This window comes from Triplophysa rosa, linkage group LG12 (assembly GCF_024868665.1).
Source record: "Triplophysa rosa linkage group LG12, Trosa_1v2, whole genome shotgun sequence".
Lineage (NCBI taxonomy): Eukaryota > Metazoa > Chordata > Actinopteri > Cypriniformes > Nemacheilidae > Triplophysa > Triplophysa rosa.
The window spans coordinates 23,173,205-23,196,137 of NC_079901.1; the positions used below are offsets into that span (position 1 = coordinate 23,173,205).

At 39.3% G+C, this 22,933-nt stretch overlaps 1 protein-coding gene across 2 annotated transcripts in view; it reads left to right on the forward strand.

The window, feature by feature from the left end:
* zbbx (zinc finger, B-box domain containing) overlaps positions 1-13,558 on the forward strand; it is a 30,909-nt gene extending 17,351 nt beyond the window's left edge. The window contains exons 12-18 of one of the 2 annotated variants that reach the window (XM_057348718.1): positions 3,218-3,336; positions 3,463-3,524; positions 4,269-5,038; positions 5,456-5,658; positions 6,948-7,104; positions 10,087-10,227; positions 11,475-13,558. In XM_057348718.1, the coding sequence (XP_057204701.1) occupies positions 3,218-3,336; positions 3,463-3,524; positions 4,269-5,038; positions 5,456-5,658; positions 6,948-7,104; positions 10,087-10,227; positions 11,475-11,716 (1,694 nt within the window). In that variant the 3' untranslated portion in view covers positions 11,717-13,558. Of the gene's footprint in view, positions 1-3,217; positions 3,337-3,462; positions 3,525-4,268; positions 5,039-5,455; positions 5,659-6,947; positions 7,105-10,086; positions 10,228-11,428 lie in introns of both variants that reach the window. The other variant, XM_057348719.1, reaches the window with a different exon arrangement.
* The last annotated feature ends 9,375 nt before the right edge of the window (positions 13,559-22,933 follow it).

The following is a 22,933-nucleotide window of genomic DNA, read 5'->3' on the forward strand; positions in this document are numbered from 1 at the left end:
TTTTCAATAAATATCATTCTGTATGATTTATAAGCTGTTATACAAAATGTATTGGTATTACTATCTTTGTGGGGACATCAGGCCCCCACACAGTGATGAACCAGCACACACACACACCAGTTCTTATCAGTCCTTAAACTGTTAATTGATGATAGACATTTACACCTCACACAGTTTAAAGTCAACGTAAAATCATATTTACCATAATTTATTTTATTGCTGGTTTTATTGTGCACACTCTATTAGTGCATGTTATTCTAAAGAAACTTGACCTTCCTTTTTGACCTGCCCGGTAAAAAAGTTTCTGGGTGCCAGACGTGCATCAGTTTAGACAGCAGACCTGAAATGTGAAATAAACATATGTCTTGACATTTCTTGAATAAGAGCATAATAAATGGCCAGCACTAACAAGTCTTAATCTGTGAAATAAGCTTGTTTTTTAATTAAAGTCATATTTAATTAGAGTCATATCTGACTCATTCACTCGATCATTTTAAAAGAATATAAAAACATTTAAAGTTCGGAAGCCCACAGGGGTCATGCATTAAGTTTTTCTGTCTTTTATTGCAATAACCTTACAGTGTTTGTTTTTAGAAAACAATACAAACATACACTGTAAAAAATGAAAAGTTGACTTAACTTAAAAGCTTTTTTGAGTTTACTCAACTTTTGGCCAAGTATTTCACCTAACTGAATTATCTGAGTAATGTCACATGACTGTCAATTGAAATAAATAGTTGAACCAACTTAAAATAAAAATGCAACAATCAAGTTTCTGAGTTCACTCAACTATGGACTTAGTTGACCCAACTCAAAAGAGTATGGTTTATATCAAATTAATATATAATTGTTTTATTATTATTTACACACTCTTAATACTCAATTCTACTTAATAGATATGTTTTATACACACTCTACTTATGTAACTGCTTAAGCTGTTTGTGTTTTAAACATTTTAGTAGTGGACTCCCTGCGTCATTTTCTTCAGAGCTCAACACTGAGCACATGAGGCTCAATCATGGTAACAATCATCAAACATCATTAAACATCATATAGTTAAAAAGGAACTCTAAATACCAAAGGTAACTTACAACGACAACAAAAACAAAAAATATAGCCAGCAAACACTAAAATAGCAATCATTTATTCATTTTAACCAGCGAATTGAAAATTCTGCAATGCATGCTGGGAACTTTCAAACACTAGAATTGTTTTTTGAGATTACACAGTTTGGCAAGTTGGTCAAACTTCTTGACGCACTTTGGACAATCACTTAGATACTGTATATAAGTACGGTCAACAAAATAATCTTTGTTGGTACCACATTTAGACTAATTTTGTTCAGCATACTCAAAATAATACATTCTTCCTCTTCTACTAAAAAACTTTGTTCAAATTACTTTGTTACCTTTGTTGGGTGAACAATTTGAAGTTGTATTTTTTACAGTGTAACAATGATCCATCATCTCGAATTGATCTCAAAATCATTCATAAATCTCTCTCTCTCTCAAACTTTTGACGGGTAGTGTACCAGCCAGCAGGTGCCATTCACAAAGGCCCACACACGTGCAGACTCTCAAAAGTTTGAGAAATGAACTCTTGTGAGTGAATGCTGTGAGAGGCGCTCTTCTCTCAGAGCTCTGATCCATCACCGCGTTCCTGAAGGGTAATCACAGAGCTCTTATTACACCGGGAGGGTGATGCTCTGACAGAACATTCTCACAGCTGATTGAGAGAAGCTTCCAGGAGCCGGCGGGCACGGCGCTTGATCACAGCTGTCAGGGAACTGACCACCTTCAGCCTTTCCAGAACAGACCCATGATGAGGGGCGTCTCTCTTCATCTGTACCAGCCCGTGTCGCTCTTTTTCTGAAGCCCACCTTCATGATCCTCACGTCCAGACCGCTTTCAGTCGGGCACATGTGAGGGTGTGTTTCTGATGCCTCGTCTGATTTGTTCTGCAGGATTTTGATTACCCACAACCATTCTGTCAACGGCTCCTAAATACAACATGAAATGGGTCTTTCTGTGTCAAGTCAACCAGAGGTCGATGATCTTTTATGTGGAAAAAGAAGTGCTCGAATGATGAAAAAAGACCAAATATTAAATGTCATGGTTGAATGTTTATAGAGTAATCTGACAGTTTGCACCTAAAACGTCAATCCAATTTACGGGGTGTTAAAAAAGCCAACTCCATTATTAGAGTTTTTCAAAGAGATTGGTCGGACTGTTGGTAGAATTGGTTGATTTTATCAGTCTTTGTTGCATTACATAAAAATGGTGACACTTTGACAATGAGGAAAATTCACTTTTCGTGTTACTGTTTCCAAAGTTTGCATGTCTGTAACTCAAGAAGTTTTAAAGATATCTTAATATTATTTTAGATTGCGGTTCCCAATAAACTTGGCTTGTGACATTTATAAAGCCCTGTTTGGGATTATCCCGGAGATATGGGGATCTCATTGTGGCTCCATGTGCAAATTGTAGAATGGTCCTTTTTGTTCCAACACAACCAAAATTTGGTTGATTTGACACAGAATGACCCAAATGCAATGTGAATTTAACCCGTGATGTATTTCTGAAATAAATAAATATTGAGTTCAGTCGGACATAATGTACAGGGGGAGTTTATTTGATGGATCTGTGCAACTATTGATTAGTGTTATCGATTGATATAATATAATATAATGCACGAAATTGCATCTAAAACATTAATTTAATTAGCAAATAATGAGTTGCCAATGATCGATTCAACACAAAACAAGTGGTGACATTGGATCGGTCAAGATGTGGTCTCGGGTGAATGTGACCGTTTTGGCTCCTTGTCGCAAAGCTTTCTGGTTGTTAGCTGTGTTTCAGGAGTGCCGCAGTCCTCTACAAGCCCCAAACTCACATTCAGGTTTTTTACACTCCGATCAATGGGTGAAATGGAGTCCAGCACCTCATTTCTTTCCCTGTTGAATATCACACTTCACTCTGAAACGTCACATTAGGGAAATAAACTAGGTTGCGGAAGCCATTTCACGTTGGCTAACGAATCTTCATGTGTTTTTAGTCGAAGATCTGTCACTTTGTATTATGACTAAAGAGGCACATTCACAACAGTTAGGCATTACTGATTATTGCGCAGGTTATGCTTCAGTGTTTAACTGGGAATATAAATCTGTTTTACTGCCGCTCAGATCATCCGCTCATTTATTGGTCTCTCTGATTTGCAGCGGAGAGGATGGAGTTTCGTAAGTACTTCACTTCTCTCTTCGCAGTCGCTCTCGCTGAGGATGCTGGGAAACCGAGCGGCCCTGCGGAATCCTGCTTGCGCATCGTAGATTTAGATGAGGTAATTGTGAATCTGTCTCTTAATGTACTGCTGGACTGTGGCCAATGATCGGCTCTGTATTCCCCATACATTGTTTGCTTGATTTTGGGTGTTGAGGTTTAATTTTTGTCTCTTTCATTTTTCAAGATGGAAACAGATGCTGCGGCACACAGATCCTTTGGAGTCGAGGAGGAAAATGAAAGCAATATGTAAGAAATGCAAGACTTGTTGAAAGGAAGCGACAGAAAAGTTGACAGTAGGAATGTCACCTTGAACCGAGAGCTCACTTGTAACTGAAGTGGCTGTTTTTTTACATGAATGCAGCGTCGTGGTGACATTAATGCTTACTGTATATCAATCACAACACAACTTAAAGTACGCCTGTTAACCATGGCACAGATTTTTACTCTGACTTTTTAGTTTTCATTTGAAAATTTAGTCAACGTGTTATCATGCCACACTTGTCAATTTTATTTGGATTGATGTACATTCAATTTACTTAAAGGGACAGTTCACACAAAAATGAAAAGTCTGTCATCATTTTCTCACCCTCAAATTTTTTGTTCTGATGAACACAGAGAAAGATATTTGGAAGAATGCTTGTAACCAAACAGGTCTTGGCCACCATTGACTACCATAGTAGGAAAAATTACTTTGATCAAATTTCTTTGTTTTGTTGAACAAAAAAAGAAGATATTTTGAAGAACAGTTATGGGCCACTTGTAATTGTAATTTTTCCAATAGTATTTCTTTCTCTGTGTTCATTAGAACAAAGAAATTTTTACTGATTTGGAACAACTCGAGGGTGAGTAACTGATGACAGAATTTTCATTTTTGGGTGAACTGTCCCTTTAAAACACAGCAATTGAGATTATGATCATCTTATGTCAACAAAATGTTCAGTATTTTTACAAAATATAATTAACATTGTATGCATGTCTGTTTTTTTCCAGAAGGTTTGCGTCCGTTCGAAATAAAGATTCATCTCTTCCCATCCAAAATGAAGTTGGAGGATGTTCAATGACATCGTCCGCATCATCTTTGTCCCAGATGAGCAGAGGTTCACCTTTGCCAAGATCAGAAAGCTCTCCTTCACTGAACACGAGACTTCGAGGATCGCATCACTCCACGGCTATGGCAGCGAGCTCAGAATCATTTCTAAATGTGCCAAGGGAGAGCCAGAATATTGAATATTCCGCTGAAGTCATGCCATTCACCACACTCACTGACTCTCCGAAATCATGTACACAATCTTCTACGGCACAACAGAACAAGTCCTTAAATCTTGTGCCACCATCATCTTTGTCTCCCAGAACCAGGTTGAAGCCAACCCTCCCAGACATCATTTCCTCTCCTGCCAGCTTTCCATCTGTCAGTTCTTCTCAAAGTCAATCGCCTGCATTTCTCGACTCTGAGCGAAGTCCAAGACCTCCAGATTCTCCGTCCTCAAGGTCAAGATTGGCTTCGTCACCAGTGAAGCCGATGAACAGTCGACGTTCAACATCACATTCTGATCAGAAATTAATTCCACCCCCAAGACGTGTCACCGCTTCTCCATGCACTCCATCACCATCATCACCTGCCCATGACTCCATCAAGTTTCCTATAATGGAGATTAGTTCCCATACTGATGGGAATAATACACCCCCGCCCTCCAGATGGTTAAAGGGCGCACGGAGGTCGCCTCAAACCGGGACACTTTCCTTAGAGTTCAGCATGTCAGGTCAGTAGGATTTCACATAAAGCAATTTGTTTATGTTCTTTGTCTTGGCCAATCAGAAACCAAATAGATGTTCCAACATTGAGAAAAAAAAAAAAACGTTTCTCCGTGACCAAGCGCGAACCCACAGCCACAACCTTTCATTCAAACAGCGGTTGTTTTCCATTATTTGCTGACTAGCAGAATGATGGAAACTTCAAGCTGTGTAGGATAAGCATTATTAATGCAGGAGGCCGGGAGGAGAGAGAAGCCCCGCCAGACCATGTCCAAGCTGCTCGCTGCGAGCCGTTTGATAAGGCACATGTTTGCATCCTCACCGCACGACTCCAACTCCTCCCTGCCTCACTGTTCTCTCTCCTGTCCTCATGTTTTCTTCTCTTTGTGTGCTTTATTACCATTTTTCTGTTTGTCACTGCTCAGATTCAGAAGAAGACGTGACAGGTGAGGACGTCTGCCTGGTGCCCAGCGAGGAAGACTCCTCAGATGAAGAACTGAGACGTATCAATGATTCAGAAGTGACGAGGAACACTGCCTGTCCCGCCGTGACCCCTTTCTCAAATTCTCTCTTCGCTCTCCAGCGTCGTGAGAATACTGAAGCGGGTCTGTTAACAGAATCTTCCCAGGTGACCGGACGCCTGTGGGGCCCAACTTTACTTTCCAGAACTTTATGTTGCATGTAGACCACGCAGTATGCATACGGGCATACACATGCAAATGTGTGCGTAACCTTACGTGCAAAGAAAAGCTACAACTTTTAAATCGAATTCACACATGCACATTTTTAAGCTCGAAAGCACGTAAAGTTTGACGTCAGTCGAGTTGAATCGGTAGTTAAGTTAGCCGTTAAATCATCTGATTTGCATAACGCTTTACAGTCCTCAAAAGCTCGTCGGTTGGCAGCAGGCAGTACAGCCGTTAATATGATTCTAGAAAATGGAGCTTTCCCAAACTCTGCTGGAAATATAGCATAGAGAGAGGAGAGAAAGTAAGAAAACTTACGAAAGGAGAATTCCATATTGAATAGCCTTGCGGGAAACTCTGGGATACTAAAGACTTAATCAATCATATATTACTCGTGTATGTCATTTAATTGCAGATTTCATGTTGCGTAAGAGCTAATAGCAGGAGAGACCCGGACTATCCTCGGATCCGCACAGCTGATGAAGGACGCCGGAGACGGAGCTGTCAGACCGACCCTGAATGGTCTAACAGAAAGAAAGAATTATCTTAAACACCTGAAATTAAATGTCTGATTGGAGAGCTGCCTTATCTTTTCTCTTTTGTCTGGCCATCAGAACATTGTGTCCTTAATTACCATGCGACTTGATTTTTTATCCACTTCCTCATTTCCTATTTAAAGGACACCAACTGGGAACCAATCAAACATAATTGTTTCTTATTTCTTTTCAGGGTATAATTTCTTTAAAAGGGTTTGTGTCTGCCCGTTTGTTACGCCTGAATGTGACGAGTAGAATTTGACCTTTATTTTAAAGTGCACTAGAGAAAGGCAGCGCTCATTCACTACCGCCGTAATTGACAAATAAGAGTCACGAAAGGAAAAGAGTCTAGCGTGTGTCGGCGCATATACAATTTTCTTAACAAATGAAATCTTTCTATTCTACAGAAGATCGTGTTTTGCGGTCTCATGGCAATAATAACCATATTATACAATATTTCCAAACAAGACTGATTCGTGGCCTTTAAAAAAGAAAACATGCAACTTTTGCTGAGATTTGTAGATATTTATTCAACTTTATACAATTAGAATTTATTCAATAGAATGATACACTTGAATATATGAACACGCAGATTTAATCACTACAGTATCTGTGTTGCATTTTAATCTCTTTTTAAAGAAATAAACACAAACGTTGACCGGTTTGTGAGCGGATTATGTTTCGTCTCTCCGTAGGCTCTTCGTTCTATAGCCCAGCGACGGGACGTCCAGCCCGAACGTGACCGAGGCCTTGAGGGGTTCTTCACTTTGGGACTGGAGACTGGTGATGTGCTCGGACCGACTTCATCTCAGACCCCCAGAGAAAGACCGAGCAGCACGAAGTGTTCTCTGGGTGTGTACACAAACAAGATAAGAGTTCCATTCTGGCAAAACAAAGTCATGTATCTGTGATTTGCAGAGGATTAGGCTGGAAGATTACATTGTTTGGCCTTAAGGTTCGCCACAAGTTGCACTCAATTTAAAGCCCCTGTGGTGAAATATATTTTTGTAGTGATTGCAGAGGGGAAGGATTTGGTTTCGAGCTCTGGAAGCAATTTAAAGAACCTCTTCCCGGGTTTTATGGCAGTCGTTTAATGTTGTATTTTCTCTGTTGTTTTTACGTCACGTAAAAACATAACGTTTAAAAACCACCCACTTAACCAGGAAGCCTCTGTCTGATGGAAATGTCAATTGACTAGTCGCAACCTGTTTTTTGTCTGATGTTTAGAGGCGGGTAGGGATATCTGAAATTGGAAATAAACCACGGCGGAATATTCAGGTGTGACAAATGTCTGAAAAATATTCGAACCCACGATCATGACGCGACTACCGCCGTTCTTTATCACTTGGGCTACCTATAGAATAAAATGAGTGTCATTCTCGTGAATCCAGAATGCATGTGAGAGAAGGCGGTCCATGGGCGTGACATCAGAGACCGAGATTAATGAGCCTCATTGTCAGAGAGAAGTTTTTCTACTGTGACTGCAAGATTGACTGTAGCCCAGAGTGATCTTGCAAACGGCACATTATTCTCTATAAAACTCACAGCAGGTCATCCCCCTGTTCACCGTTATATAAGCGTACAGACTATAAATCTTCTTGAGAATGACTGGAGTTACGTTCAGAGTTCTCTCGAGTTAAAACGCCCCATCGTATGGCATAGATCAGAGGTTAACAACTTCTTCCTGAACTCTGATGCCCAGAACCGGCTTCTGAAACCACCTTCTGGAAACATAAATGTGACTATTGGTGAAACATCCACTGCAACAACAAGTGTTTGCAATTCACATCGTGTGGGGTCAATTTCCTGTGCATTTTTATGCATTTGGCAGACACGTTTATCCAAAGCGACTTACGGCAAATTGTAATTTTTTAATCGGTTTGAGCGTCCCCTGGAAATCAAACCCATGACCATGACCAAACCCATGAAAACGTACATAAAGAGTAAATGCACCGTAAGTCTGCCAAATGCATGAATAAAAATGCAATAATACCTCCTTATGCTTTGATTTTATAAGCAAGAGAGGGATGCCGTCTCCAGCACAAATATATGAGCGCGCTTTAATGAAAACCATATAGAGCATCTCTCTAAGCAGTACATTTGTTCAGCGCGTGTTATTTAGATACCTAATTACTCCATACTTAGATGGATTGGCCATTGAAGGGAGCCGCTGGCTCACAGATGAGTGTAAATTATGCCTCACACTTTCATTTATTTGCTGGTATTATCCTTTAGCTCTTCAGATTTAATGCGATACCTTGCCGAGGCCATTAGACTGAGTGTAAACACTAATATTTCTCTTTAAACAGCTCGATTTAAAGTGTCATGACACCCTCCCTACCCATGATGAGTTCTTACCACAGTTTCTGGAAATGTAAAAGTATGCACAGGAACGGAGGGAAGAGGCTGAGAGGAACACAACAACAGCGTGTGTCCGAATAAGTCTGTTTTATTTCGCTTAGATTGAGTCACAGCGTCAGGTTCTCGTGAAGGAGTGCTGCGAATTACAGATTGTATATTATATAATACACTGTTTTGAAAGCTCACAAAACAAATACACGGAGGTCATTTTGTATCTGATTTAATGCACAAATCAATTCCGAGCCATTGTATTGAGATATGAAGTGAACGTGAATGTAAATGCTTTTGCATTTTTAATAACTGCAACGTTGATCCACAAATATAAGCGTTTTGATGGGTTATCTCTCACAATAGGATAGAGGACGTTTGTTATCCAGTTCATGTCGCACATAAACATTTCAAAGTTGTTGTTATTGATGGAAATCTTGTTGTTCTGTCAGAATCGCAGGGGACGCTGTGTGAACGAACACTCGCAGGCCGTGTTTCAGCATGCCATCAACTCACTGCTTTGTAAAATCCAAATGTAATATAGAGTGGAAATCAAAACTGAAAGACCAAAATAAGCCCTAATGATATTCCCGCTTCACTTCCATCTCTCTGCCATCTCTGTTTTTATTGGCTTATACGTCTCTGTCTGTGCATCTGCAGTCCCGGACGGGCAGTGACCGAGCCAGCGGCCATTCGCTTAGAAAGAGGCTTAATTACAGTGGGCGTTTACGATGCCGCTAGAAGCCACATATGTTTAACCTTCAAACGCTCAATGTTTGAATGTCTGACTGCTGTTAGTGTTGAGATTCAGGGTGTGTGTTGGACTGGCGTTCAGGGCTCAGGGCTGGTAATTATATTTCTGTTTCCAACCCCATTAAGAGTGAGACATGAGCTATCACCACTGTGCCCATGAGCAAGACACTTAACCTCAGGTTACAGTACAAGGTGTAACCTAAAAGTGTACTGTTATGCCATGGAAATAAATGAGAGAATCTCACCATAAGGGACCATCAGGATTTTTTTCAGTGTGAAGCTCCACCCCATTGTAATTTCTTTATGAAGAATGTAAAATGTATTTAAATTAGAGCTGTCCAACGATTAATCGCATCCAGAACAAAAGTTTGTGTTTACATAATATTTATCTATGTACTGTGCATAATAATTTTGTATTTATAAATGCAAACACATACACATGAATACATATTTAGGAAATATTTAAATATATTTATTTATATTTACCAATAATTGAAATTATTAATAAATGTTTATACATTTTTAGATTTTTCTTAAATATATGCATGTATGTGTATGTGTTAATAAATACAAAATTAATATGCACAGTACACAGATATATATTATGTAAACACAAACTTCTATTCTGGATGCGATTAATCGTGATTAATCGTTCGACAGCCCTAATTTAAATGAAAAAAAAAAGTATGTAAAATGAAATAAATGTATTTCTTTTTTTCATTCTTATTGCAGTCCAAGATTTTTGGAGACCCAGCAGCAGTCTTCAGCATAATGCAGAGGAAGGGTTCATGAATGTGCTGGTGAATAGTCGACCAATCAGAAGCCCCCTTCATCCGGTCACTGCAAATCATGGCACATCACAGATGCATCAAGGTAATTCTATTTTTTTCTGTGGAAGACCAAAAATGTTTTTTTAAACTGGTTTTCGTGTTTATACAATGGAAGTCAATTGGCCCCTTGTTGTTTGGTTACCAACGTTCTTCAAAATATCTTCTTTTGTGTTGGGCAGAAGAAAGAAAATCACACAGGTTTGAAATGACACGAGGGTGAATAAACGATGACACGAGGGTGAATAAACGATGACACAATTTTCATCTTTGGGTGAACTGTCTCTTTAAGACGCCTGACATCTCTCAGGTAGTTGAGACATTTTATGTGTGCTTTTCAGCTTAATCCAGAGCTGAATGTGTGCTTAAAAAGTCACCCCAGAGCCCGTCTGATGTCATATCTTTGGCGTGACTAAACGGTCATTTACCAGACGTCTCCACCACCCCCCTGGACTCGCCGTTATGGCCAAGCAAACATCAATAACGTGACTGCAGAAGAATCGTGCGAGCGTGATTTATCGGCCGAAGCCCGTAATTAAAGCCGAGCTGGTTTCCCAGCGTTTTGCGTCAGAGGTTTCATAAAGAGATTACCGTGTTGCAGTGCGTGTGCGAGTGGACGGATGGCAGCCAACGGCGCGCTCCTCAAACGCTCGGCTCAGCTCAGATCAGCTAAGCTAGCTCGCTGACTTTATCAGCCTCTCTCTCTCTATAGCTCAACATCTTTTCCTCTCTGTCTCTCTGGTCATCACTCGCAGGTCTGCAGAGGAGGGAAAAATAATCTGTTTAACAGCATGACAGCTCAGATTTCCGCTGGTGCAAATCAAATCGTCAGATATCCCCGCATGCTCTCTTTTCTGTCGCTCTCGCTCGCCTTCCTTCTCTCTATAGCTCATGAAACCCTGTCAGGTTAGACATGCCAGATTGAACCTTGTGCCTCGGGGGATTCTCAAAGCCGACGGCCCCTGATCCCAAACCTGGAGGAGCCGTATCAGTTAATGCATGCTCGCGCCTGTTACGCCACCTCTGCTAAACACTACCCGAGGAGCTTCTGTGTTGCTCTTTCATAGCTAAGCTCAGAAGACCTAAATAAAACAACTTTTCTCAAATAATCACCTGAAATTCATTAGGAGAATATGCTGCGCTAGCATTTATTATTTTGACACGCAAGAGACCACAGAGGACAAGAATGAGCCGGGGAAGAAAATGACAAAATCTGAAGATCGGATTTTCTTCTGGTTTCTCTGCAGCGCTCTAACGTATCCTCTATGGTGTTTATTTCTTTGCTACATGAAGATGTCTCCAGCAGAAGTTCCTCTCGCGCCAGCGCTCCTCGGCCCAGCTCATCTGCACGCCCCCTGTCCCGAGCAGCCCAGGAGATCCTGGAGGTCCAGACCGTAGAGAAGCCTGAAGTCCAGAACTCAGATGAGGAAGACGAGGACTGTCGGGCTTTGGCCTGCCTGGAGGAAGAGTTCAGAAACATGAGCTGTACACCATGTGACCAGAATAAATACAACAACCCATATGACTTAGCTTGATAGATTTTAGTGTGTTTAAATCGATTTTAAAATAAATGTTTATGTTGCACGTATAAGATTACATTGAAGAGATCTACAGGTTGAAAAGGTCTACAACTATTTAGATCCATCTAGTTTAATTAAAAATTAAAATGTGTAAAAATCGTGCATATTGCTTTGTTTTTGAGTAATAATCAATAATAGGTATTCTCATATCTACAAATATTCGTATGGTAATTATAACACATTTTAATAGGCTAATAGCATCTGTGCACATGTGTGAACACACGCTTCATATCGTCACTGTATATAGAAATGAACCTATTGATTTAATGGTGGGTTTTTGAGTTTATTTTTAAAGGAGGGGGTGGGAATGGGATATGACCCAGGTCCACACGCACATGTACAGCACAGCTGAAGCTCTTGATGTTTGTTAGTGACTTGCTTATGAAACGTTCTTTCTATTGTACCTGTTATATAAATGCGTTCGATCAATATTACCACACTTTTCTACTCTCAGAACATCGCTAGCAACTTTGAAAGACAGGAGTTTCAGAAAGCCACACACACCACACGCTGGGTACCTGCTACCCTGGCAACTCACTCGTTAGATCCGTTATTAAAGTGAGCTCATTAAGGGTCAGACTGCATACTCATTAAAAAAGCCTCTCAAACCCAACACACCCACTCTTGAATCATTCGCTTATTTCAACATTCACACAACTGCACGCACTGCTTAAAAACACACAAATAAAATCCAACAAGATTTATATATAAATGCTGCAATAATATACTGTATATAACGCAAGAACATTTGAGATTTATTTAATGAGTTCTTTTGCTGTGCTTATTGCATTGCATTCTGGGATACATGCAGTGAAGCCTTCGAACGTGTCCAAAATAAGCAGTGCTAGGAAGTATCAAATATTTCTGGTTGCCGTTTTGTAAATTTTGCCTAGTTAGGCAGCTCCCTGTAGGCTTTGGTAAAGAGCTTTATTCTCATCCCTCTCTCACCATCTCAAGATTCCTCCTGCCTCGTTCTTCATCGGACACAATCTTCTTAAAATTCAAGATTGCTACGATCTTTTAACGCCATGCAAAACCTTCAGCCATGACAGCTTCCTTTAAGCAACACTGTGAGTGTTTCTGTGTGTTAGTGGTATGTTGGTCCTCCAGCAGTGCTGCTGTACCTTTCCCGACAACATTGTGTGTCTAATGTAATGGTAGCATGTCTAAAGGCTTTGGCATATTTTTGATACAATTTTTGTATCTTCCATGGCTCAAGCGTCGCCTGCAAAGCGGCGTTATCTCTGTGTGTTCTATATGTGTTTGTGTGCTATGTGTGTGTGTGTGTGTTTGTGCATTACACAATGAAATCTCAGCTGAAGGCCGACTGCTGCTTGTATGTTGTGGTAATAGGATTATAAGGGCTACAGTACATTGAGAATGTGTGTGTGTGTGCGTTTCACATTTTCAGATCGACCCTATACAGCTGTGAAGTCAACACTCTGCCACACAAAATACATCTTTACAGTTACATGTCAGCTAGTCTCTCTCTTTTTCTATGTGTTTGGCAAAGTTCTTTTCAGAAACAAGTGTCTTGTGAATTTTAATACGTGTGTCAGCCTGCAGCTCATGCTTTATTCATGTCGGGGCAGCCGAGAGCATGTGTGAATCTTTCAAAAACTGTCAAGAAATGTCAGAGTATGTTTAACCCCAAAATAAAAATGATGTATATTTTTTACATATATTTATATTTAGTTTGCATGTATTTATCTATAATATCTGTACGAAGTATGATGCAGGAATGAAGGCGTGTTTTGCATGTCTATGAGAACATGTGAATAAAGGTTAGATTCCAGGAGCTGGTTCTTCGGTGTCTCTGCTCTCTCTTTGATGTTGTCTCTCTGTGATGAGGTCACACGGATGAAGAGAAGAAGCCGAGCGTTCTGCCATGTCCTCTATCCTCAAACACACACAGACCTGTCGAGCGGCCAGAATATCGTTTGGACACGGGTCACCAAGCAGCCACTCGCTACACCCCGGCAACCGCGAAGAAACACGTTAAAAACAACCAAAAGACCTCCGATTCCAGACTCACATGGCTTAACATTTCACTTAACATTTTGTGATATTCACAGACTGAAAAATAACTGATCTGTCCTTACAGCCACATACTGGACAAATCCACACGCTCGTCTGCAAAACAAAGTAAAGATGAATAGAGGACAAACAACAGGGTACAAATGAAGGTTTGACAAGCGGAGAGAGATAAACCCCTTTAGGAGAGAGACAGAATGTCATTAATGGTCACAAAAGGGTTCCCACTGGAGGGAAGAGAAAGAAACCGAAAAACGCTCATTTAAGAGAACATTAGGCCAGCGGAGAGCTGATATTTTCCCACTTGAATTCAGCAAGGCTTTCTTTCCAGTGACCATATTCAATACATTATTGACAGTAACTGTGACCGGTGGTTTCTGAAAGTAAATCTACCCATTAAATTCTCTACAGGCATTCTCCAGTAGAGCACCAAACATCACATGTGAAAAACATATTTGTTGAAAATCCCTCTCAAATCTATTACTATTAAAAACTGAGAAAATTACCCCAAAAGAGACAATTACATTATCAAAGTGATACGTCACCCAAAGAAACCAGAGAAAGATATTTGGAAGAATGCTTATAACCAAACAGATCTCAACACCCATTGACTCCCATAGTAGGAAAAATTACTTTATCGTTTTTTTTTGAAAGAAATATCTTTCTCTGTGTTCATCAGAACAAAGAAATGTATACACATTTGGAACAACTCGAAGGTGAGTAAACGATGACAGATTTTTCATTTTTGGGTGAAGTATCCCTTTAATAGATGTAAAGGTGCTTATAATAAAATACCAGCAAAACCAGTGGAAGTGCTATTAACCTGGTCAAACTGGTTCTCCCTTGACAGTTAACTCTTGCAACTGTGGATTTGAGTTCTCTGAAAATAATGACTTTTATAGTTCTCACCCTTCGCTGGGTGCGTGTTTTCTCAGAGCAGATGCAAGAGATGCATCCCATGACCTGCTCCATTGACTCCTATCAGAGAAGGGCTTGCAGGAGCGCTGTTGTTAGGAATACACACTACTACATTTTTAAAACACTACCATTGTGCTTTTACCGCAGTCTCATTTCTCACTTCTCATTGCATTGTGGGAAATTGGTCTCTGGCCCACAGGACTTGCACAGATTGATAGATTGTTTGCAACACGACATGCAGAACCAACAGGTTCTACGATGACCACATTATCCCAAATGTTTAGATTAAATGTTTACAGAAGCTCTTTGTTGTCCGGCGCTATCTGATTGGTTTTTCAGTGGGTGACAATAAATCCGGAAAAATGAAATGTCCTGAAGCGACGTTTCGTTGTGTTTCGAACATACTGTATCTCCAGGAAAAATGGACCTTGATCAAACGTGAAGTGAATATTTGGTGTTTGGAGGATTGTACTGTTATTTGGAGGAAAGTTATTCAGTCAATTAACTGAAAAATGGATTTCTCAAATACAGCTCACAGATCACGATATAAAAATCCTGGAATTAATTACATTTTGGATATTCAAACTGCTGCTTGAGCAGAGATGTGCTCCAAAGTCACTTCTCATTTCTGTGATAACCAAGGAGGAAGTTTTTTTCTCGGAGAAACTTGATGAGTGCGATTAATCTTTCAGCACTTTTCAATTAAGATGAAATAATTAATGAAAATAAATTAAAGCTATCCGTCATAATAATCTGTCGTAATTTTATAGAAATTCTACCTTCTCAATCCGCAGATCCACAGATGTCTATGAATAAGGGTTGTTGTGTATGCGTTTCATGTGTTTTGCCGGTTCAGGCCGGTTATTTGTTATTGTGGCAGATGTTTGAGTCACGCACAGAGACCTCTTTTACCTTGTGCACAATCCACTGGAGAACACCATGCAGACAGGACCATGCATATCAAGGGTTTTGTTGATGTTTACATGAAGGCACATTATAGCGTTTAGTCACAAATTTCATTTGATCCAAATAAAATCCCAAGTCTTTTCAGCTGTTTTCCTCGGTTTGACTGTAATTTGTTTTATAAAACCCTGTCCAAGTACAATCCTTACATTTTTAAAAACCAGAAGTCCATGTCCATCCAATATTAACTGACGTATTGTCCTTGAAGAACAGCTCCATTCCTTCATAGGTAGATATTTACATTTATTCATTTAGCAGACGCTTTGATCCGCTCGACCTGATTTTGCCAAGTGGTTGATGTCCTCAGGGCAACATATTTTGTTGACCTAAGGACAACCTTTTTATAAATAAAACCTAAACCCACACCAAACCCCAACCCCAACCCTAACCATAACTTACCCCTAAAACCAGAGGGAAATGATACGTGAAAAACAATGGTCTAGAAGCACCTAATCCTGGTTGGAAGATTAAATTTAAAATAAACTTTAAACTTATTTCTGAAATCTGATTGGTTGATTTAAATGTTGACCCAGGGTGAACATGATGTTGCCCTAAGGTCATCAACCACTTGGCAAAAACAGGAGAGCCCTTTTATCCAAAGCGACTTACAAATGAGGTAAACGATGGAAGCAATTGGAACAATCCCTTGAGGTGAGTGACATGAATCAATCATCTCCCAAATTTAATGTATTTTTTATTTCTTGATACAATTGTATTAATTCAGTTACTTTTTCTTGACAAGTTCAAATGATTTATGCCTTTATTAATTTATTAATTAGCCTATACATATACTTTTGAAAAAGATGTGACTTAATTATTATATAATATTGATAAATCAATATTGCAATAAAAGGTTGTCTACCATGTCATCGTGTTAAAGTCATTTTGTTAGAGTCGGTTCTTCTGAACGAACCTGACTGAATGACTCGTTCACACTGAACAAATCAGTTTTGTTCAGCGATTTTCTAATGAAGCGCAGTTTGCGGAAACGACGGCGTTAGTGAATCGATCGGATATTCACATGCAGATGTTCACACGGTAAACTTGCGCTTCTTCTCTTAGCACTGGCTATTTTTTGTTTTATTTAATATTTTATACAAGGGATACTTAAAGATTCAACTGCGTTTTGCGTTGTAACGAGTCCAAGTGCGATTAGGCAATCTTGACTGGTACAGTTTGCATGAATTCTCAGAACACCTGGCAAGACAGCAGTTTACTTGAGTGTTTATTGGGCAGATTTTACCGGACTAACATGGCGGAGATGTTGACAGGATTCAGTCAATGAATCATAACTATAGGCTAATTATAAGTTTGTAAACATTCCGGATGCGCGCGCATCTTGGTTGCTGAAAAACCCGGAAGAGATTGCCTTTATAACGACTAGAGAATTACACGGATACGGTATACAAGCTAGTTAGACTTAGAAAGATTATAGAAAACCTTATCTGAAATAAAATAAACACAGATCCGGATGATTTCGTCAGTGCAGCCTGTTCGTTTAATGACTTGTTTAGCTTAAAATGACATATTCAACGACGGTATTCTCCATAGGAAAAATACCATATTTTTTGCCATTCCTATTCAACAACACAAAAACACGTTTTTGAAGGAATTGTCTCATCCGTTTCACTCATTGCTGCTTTGTTTCCACTGTTTTTCTGCAACCACTATGCGCGCGCAGCTGGCAGTGACGTAACCGTGCCGTCGACTCCAAATTGGTCTGTTCGAAGTAAAACAAATGTACCATTTTTACATTGTCAGGCAGTTAAACGCCTGAATGTTGTTAGATAAGAGACAGGTCTTCTGGAGCGTCTTTGTGCTTCTCTTTGTGTAACAATCTTTGTATTTTTCTGATCTACTGTGGTAAAAAATACAGTTTATCGTCACCTGTAAGTCCCTTTTGAATCTCATTTTATTTTCAATAAACGTTTGCACTATTGTAATGAAACGAAATCTGTTTTTACAGATCTGGGAAGTTGTACATTTTGTTGTTAGTGAAAGGTTAGCATTTATTAAAATCTCAGGGGTTCACATTTAAAGTCACAAGGTTCTAAATGCTTTCAGCAAACTTGGATGAGAACAGGAATGATTTAACAAGGAATCTATTTGTGCTACACAGCTGGTTTGGTCATGTGTACAAGCCAAACATCCATTAATCTAGGGGCCGGTTCAGCCACTCATTGTTTTTTCATTACAGCAAGCACATTTACTGCAAGGTCACGTAGGCGATTTATTTGTCTGAGATGTTGACCGCCAGTAGTTGTGTCTCATTGTCCTCCAATCAGGTGTTCTAGGAAGGAAGAGCTAATGGACAGGGGTGTGTGACGTTTGGCATTCCCTTTAGGCTGAAGTAACTGAAGTGTGCCAGCGTAATGGGCCCTGAAGACAGGGGGCAGCTAATGGGTGCCTTTCATGACAGAGACGAACAAGTGTGAAAAGAAAAACTCATGAAAGAGCAGAACGATGTGTGTCAGCCCATAGCTGCCATCATACTCGCTTGAAAATAAAGCATGGCGCGTCGCATACTGTACACGTGTGTGGGCATGTTTACTTGTATCTTGCTTCTGTCTGGTGACAGTTAAGCTTGTGTCAAACTACCGTTGATTTTTATGTGGAAAAGATGTGAAAAGTGTATACAGTTTATTTTGTAAGCCTATGTGGTTCGTTTCACTTTATTAAAGGGTTCATATGACACGGCTAAAACGAATATTATTGTGTGTGTATACACGATTTAAGGTTCAAAAACGCTGTATTTTCCACATAGCGTGCATGTTTGAATCTCCTCTTTGCCCCGCCTCTCTGAAACGCGCAGATTTTTAACAAAGCTCATGGCTCTGAAAAGCGAGGTGTGCTATGATTGGCCAGTTAACCAGTGCGTAGTGATTGGTGGAATACTGCAAGCATGTGACGGAAATGTAACGCCTCTTACCATATTTGGAACATCAGGTTCCTCTTCAATTGTACTGACAGGTACGCCCACCTTACTTGCGTGTACATATGGGCGGTCTTAGTCAAATCATACCACGAACTGACGTAGATTTGTGGGGGTGTGGCTACACGAGGCGTTTCAGGCAGGTCTGGGTGAGCATTCGCTTTTAGATAGAATGCATCTTTTGTTCCCACACTTTTGTTTGTGCAATTTTACGTGTCTAATACATGCATGGGCAACTTATAACACACCAAAGACACAGAAAAACACAAATTCGCGCCATATGACCCCTTTAATGGCATAAGCATGTTTTTACCGTGTCGTGAGTCACTGCTTAAAAAATGCACAGACATACAGTACCGCCTGAAGGAGAGCTTTACGTTTCCATTATTTATCTTGACCTAACCATAATTAGTCAGATGGACGTATCTCCTGCCAAAAAGATGTCCAGCTTATTAACCCTCGATTTCCCCCGTTCCTTTCACTTGGCTACTGCCAGCGCAGTAACTTGGACTGTGCCAATGAATATGAGAGGGGTAGAATTGGTTAAACACATTAGGGCTGGAATCAATTTTAGTGATGTATTGATTTGTCTCTAAGGGATGTAGATCCAGCTGAGGTATTTTATCTGTGCGCTTCGACGTCCTTCGACATTATGTCAGTGAAAAAAACATAATAAAATTAACATTTATTTCTCTTAGGACGCACTATCATTGTAGTAGTTTTTTTCTTTCCTTGAAATATAACTGTTGCTTTTCTGAAATAATAAACCTTGATGACGTTTGAGGTGGACAAATGCAACGCACCCGAAACGCTGGCCAGGACGTTTCTGGGAAAAACGGCACATATGGTCACCCTAATATAAATGATCACACAGCCCATGGATCAGCCATGGGTTTAACTGTTTGCTAATTTGACATGTAGCTGATGTTTTTATTCAAAGGGAAGATCATGCATTCATTACAGGACGCTGGGGTTAAGTACTTGTTCATGAGTGGTGCAGTGGTGATCACTCATGGATCGACCCTTGAGGCGTTTATCTTACAGTTCTTAAATTGCAGGCCTGTATCATTAACCACTAGGTTAACACCGATATTTGCCTCTTGCTATTTCATGATAAAGATTAGGAATTTACTGCATAAGTTGTAGTCATTTAGTTATTTTTAACATATGTATTACTTTTCCATTTCTGACCTAAAATCTTTAGCTGATGTTTTAGACCTCACATAGCTGTGATGGAGATTTTATTTCTTGTATAAACTAGGGACGATTTTTCTATTTTTCATCTTTAGTTAGTTTTTATTGGACATAAATTCAGCTTGTTATTGAGTTGACAAAAGTTGAATCGAACCTTATGTAAAATAATACAAACTGAATAGGTCTGTTAATGGAAAAATACAACTAAATGTTTACATAAAATGCAAATTAAGAAAGGAATTTAGACCAATGGGATTCAAGTTTTGTCATTTGTGACCCTGGACAACAAAACCAGTCAAAATTGAGATCTGAAAGCTGAGTAAATAAGCCTTCCTTGATGTATGGTTAATTGTTAGGATAGGACAATATTTGGCCGATATACAACTATTTGAAAATCTGGAATTTGAGGGTGCCAAAAATCTAAACATTGATAAAATGGCTTTAAAGTTGTTGGTTAGAGGTGCTGTAGCAGGCCGTTGCTAAGAAGGAACAGGTTTGTTTTAACTCTCTCTATATGGGCTTACCGCTGTAATGATGTTGTGGAGAGTAGATGAACCCGAAAGCAGAAATTCTGAGCTTTACATAGAGACCAAACTTGAGTGGGTTATTCCCAAAGAGCGGGCAGCAGCGAGTGAAGTTTCCCACCATTTTTGTCAGCAATTTTGCTGAATCCACTCACCGGTAGGACATTTACAAAATATCTTCATGGAACATGATCTTTACTTAATATCCTAATGATTTTTGGCATAAAAGAAAAACACATACAGTGTTTTGTTCGCTTTTGCCACATATATTCCTGTGCTACTTAAGGCGGGTTTTGTGGTCCAGGGTCACAAATAAAAAAATGCTATAACTCTACAATGCACATCGTTTATTTAATTGCGATATATTGTGCAGTGATTTGCAGAAATTACATAATATATAACTAGACTTGGCGTAATAGTTCAAGGTTAATTAGAACTGCTGGGGTGAATTGGATTGAGGTGTAAAACAAGCCCTCTGTGGTTAAGATCACAGTGTGTTAGTGTGTGAAAGAATTAGCATGAAAGATTTATTGCTTATTTGAAAAAATAAAAGAATTTTCAACATGTCTTGATGAAGCGATGCCAAAGGGCCTTATCACTTCTGCCGTGTCCAGCATGACCACCTGGTAATTGACAATTAACCCCTCTCACATAGGCCTACTCATTCTGGCAGTTCTCAACCTCATGACCCATGATACACCTGCTTCCTTTTACCAGCCTGGCCTTGTGGACCAATCAGAATGCCTTTCGGGGTCACAGTGGGTGGACGGGTGCATGTGTGAGCGTCGTGTGTGGGCCAGGGCTAATTTGGTTGGACATGGTTAGATGGTTACATTGCCTGGACGTGAGAAGGTTAAAAGGTCTTCAATATGTTGATTCATAGAAAGATTCTTTCTTTCTTTAATCTTTATTTACCACTCTCTCTCTCTCTCTCTCTCTCTCTCTCTCTCTCTCTCTCTCTCTCTCTCTCTCTCTCTCTCTCTCTCTCTCTCTCTTTCTCTCAATTTCAATTTCAATTTAAGTGTGCTTTATTGGCAGGACAAAATGTACATTCGTATTGGCAAAGCATTTGCAGCTGGGCTGCGTACAAATAGTAAATAGTAATGTAAACAAATGAAAAAAAAAGAAATTATACTAATAAAATAAAATAAAATAAAATAAAACAAAGTGTGATGTATGTAGTGCAAGTTAAAGTGGTTTATAATTTATGTAAATATATAAAAACAGAAATAGGGTATAGTTTAAACAAAGATTTACAAAAGCATTATTATTATTATTATTATAGCAAAGTGATATAATAATATGATGTTATGTACATATATTGGAAACATCAGGTCAGGGCAGATTCATTGTTTTCTCTCTCTCTCTTATTAAAAATATAAGGGATAAATAACAACAAAATAAACAATAACAACAATGAATAAGCAAAAACATAAGACACAAAAAAAATTCTGCCAATACAGTCAATGAGGAATGTAGACAATGAGGAGCCCATTGAGTGTGATTACGTTATCTGTTTCAGTGTGTACGTGTCTTTAAAATTTTCTTTTAATTTTAGCTTGATGGGAGATACGTCCTTTTCAAAATACGACATCATTGGAGACCATACCAAATAGAAATATTTATTGGATCCTCTCTCTCCTGATTTTCTCCAATTTCAAAAACAACATCACATCGCTAAGCCAAAGTGAATCTAAAGGTGATTTACTAGATTTCCAATCGAGTAGAATCAAGACAAATTGAGTCGACTGGTCATTGACATACTGTAAGTGATTCATTAGCTGAGTGATATGTCGAATGATCACTTTGAACTATTTATTTAGCCAAAATGTTTCCTAATGGAGTTTTGATTACTTAAGTTTCATTATCAGGGTATTTTAGTATCAAAAATAGCCGGTTACTGATGCAGTGATGCTAGAAGATGCTAAAGATTTTTAGTTTTATCATAAAACATTTGACATCAGCTTCATGACAGTTAAATGTTTTATATTGTTCGTTCTCTATTTCCTCTCACTTGACTCAAGTGTGTCTCCAGCTGTTATTGCAGGGATGTGCTTTGATCTGAGCGTACAGTATTACAGAAGGATAATATCTTTAGAGAGAGATTCTTTGCTCCTGGCTGCTTTGACCTATTTGGACAAAAATGCCTTTCCAGATAAAAAATATACAACGAAGAAAGAAAATAGACACCGGTCTTTGAAGCTGTGGAAGTCAGATTGACCTTCCTCTGAACTAACAAACGACATTGTACAACAACAAGAAAACGCGATTAAGCTTTAAAAATGAAATGTATGAGTTGAAGCTTTTAAAGGTCCAGTGTATGAAATCTAGCGGCATCTAGCGGTGAGGTTACGAATTGCAACCAATGGCTCACTCCACCGCTCACCCCTCCCTTTCGAAGCACTACGGAGGCTGACACATTTTTGCTTCTTTGCCGATGGAGAAAACGTATTTACGAAACGCTTTCTGTTGAGCAGTTTGTCCGTTTAGCTACTGTAGAAACAACATGGTGAATTCCATGAAAGGGAACCCGCGGTGTATGTAGATCGAAATAGCTCATTCTAAGGTAATAAAAACATAACGCTTCATTGTGTAAGGTAGGGCTGC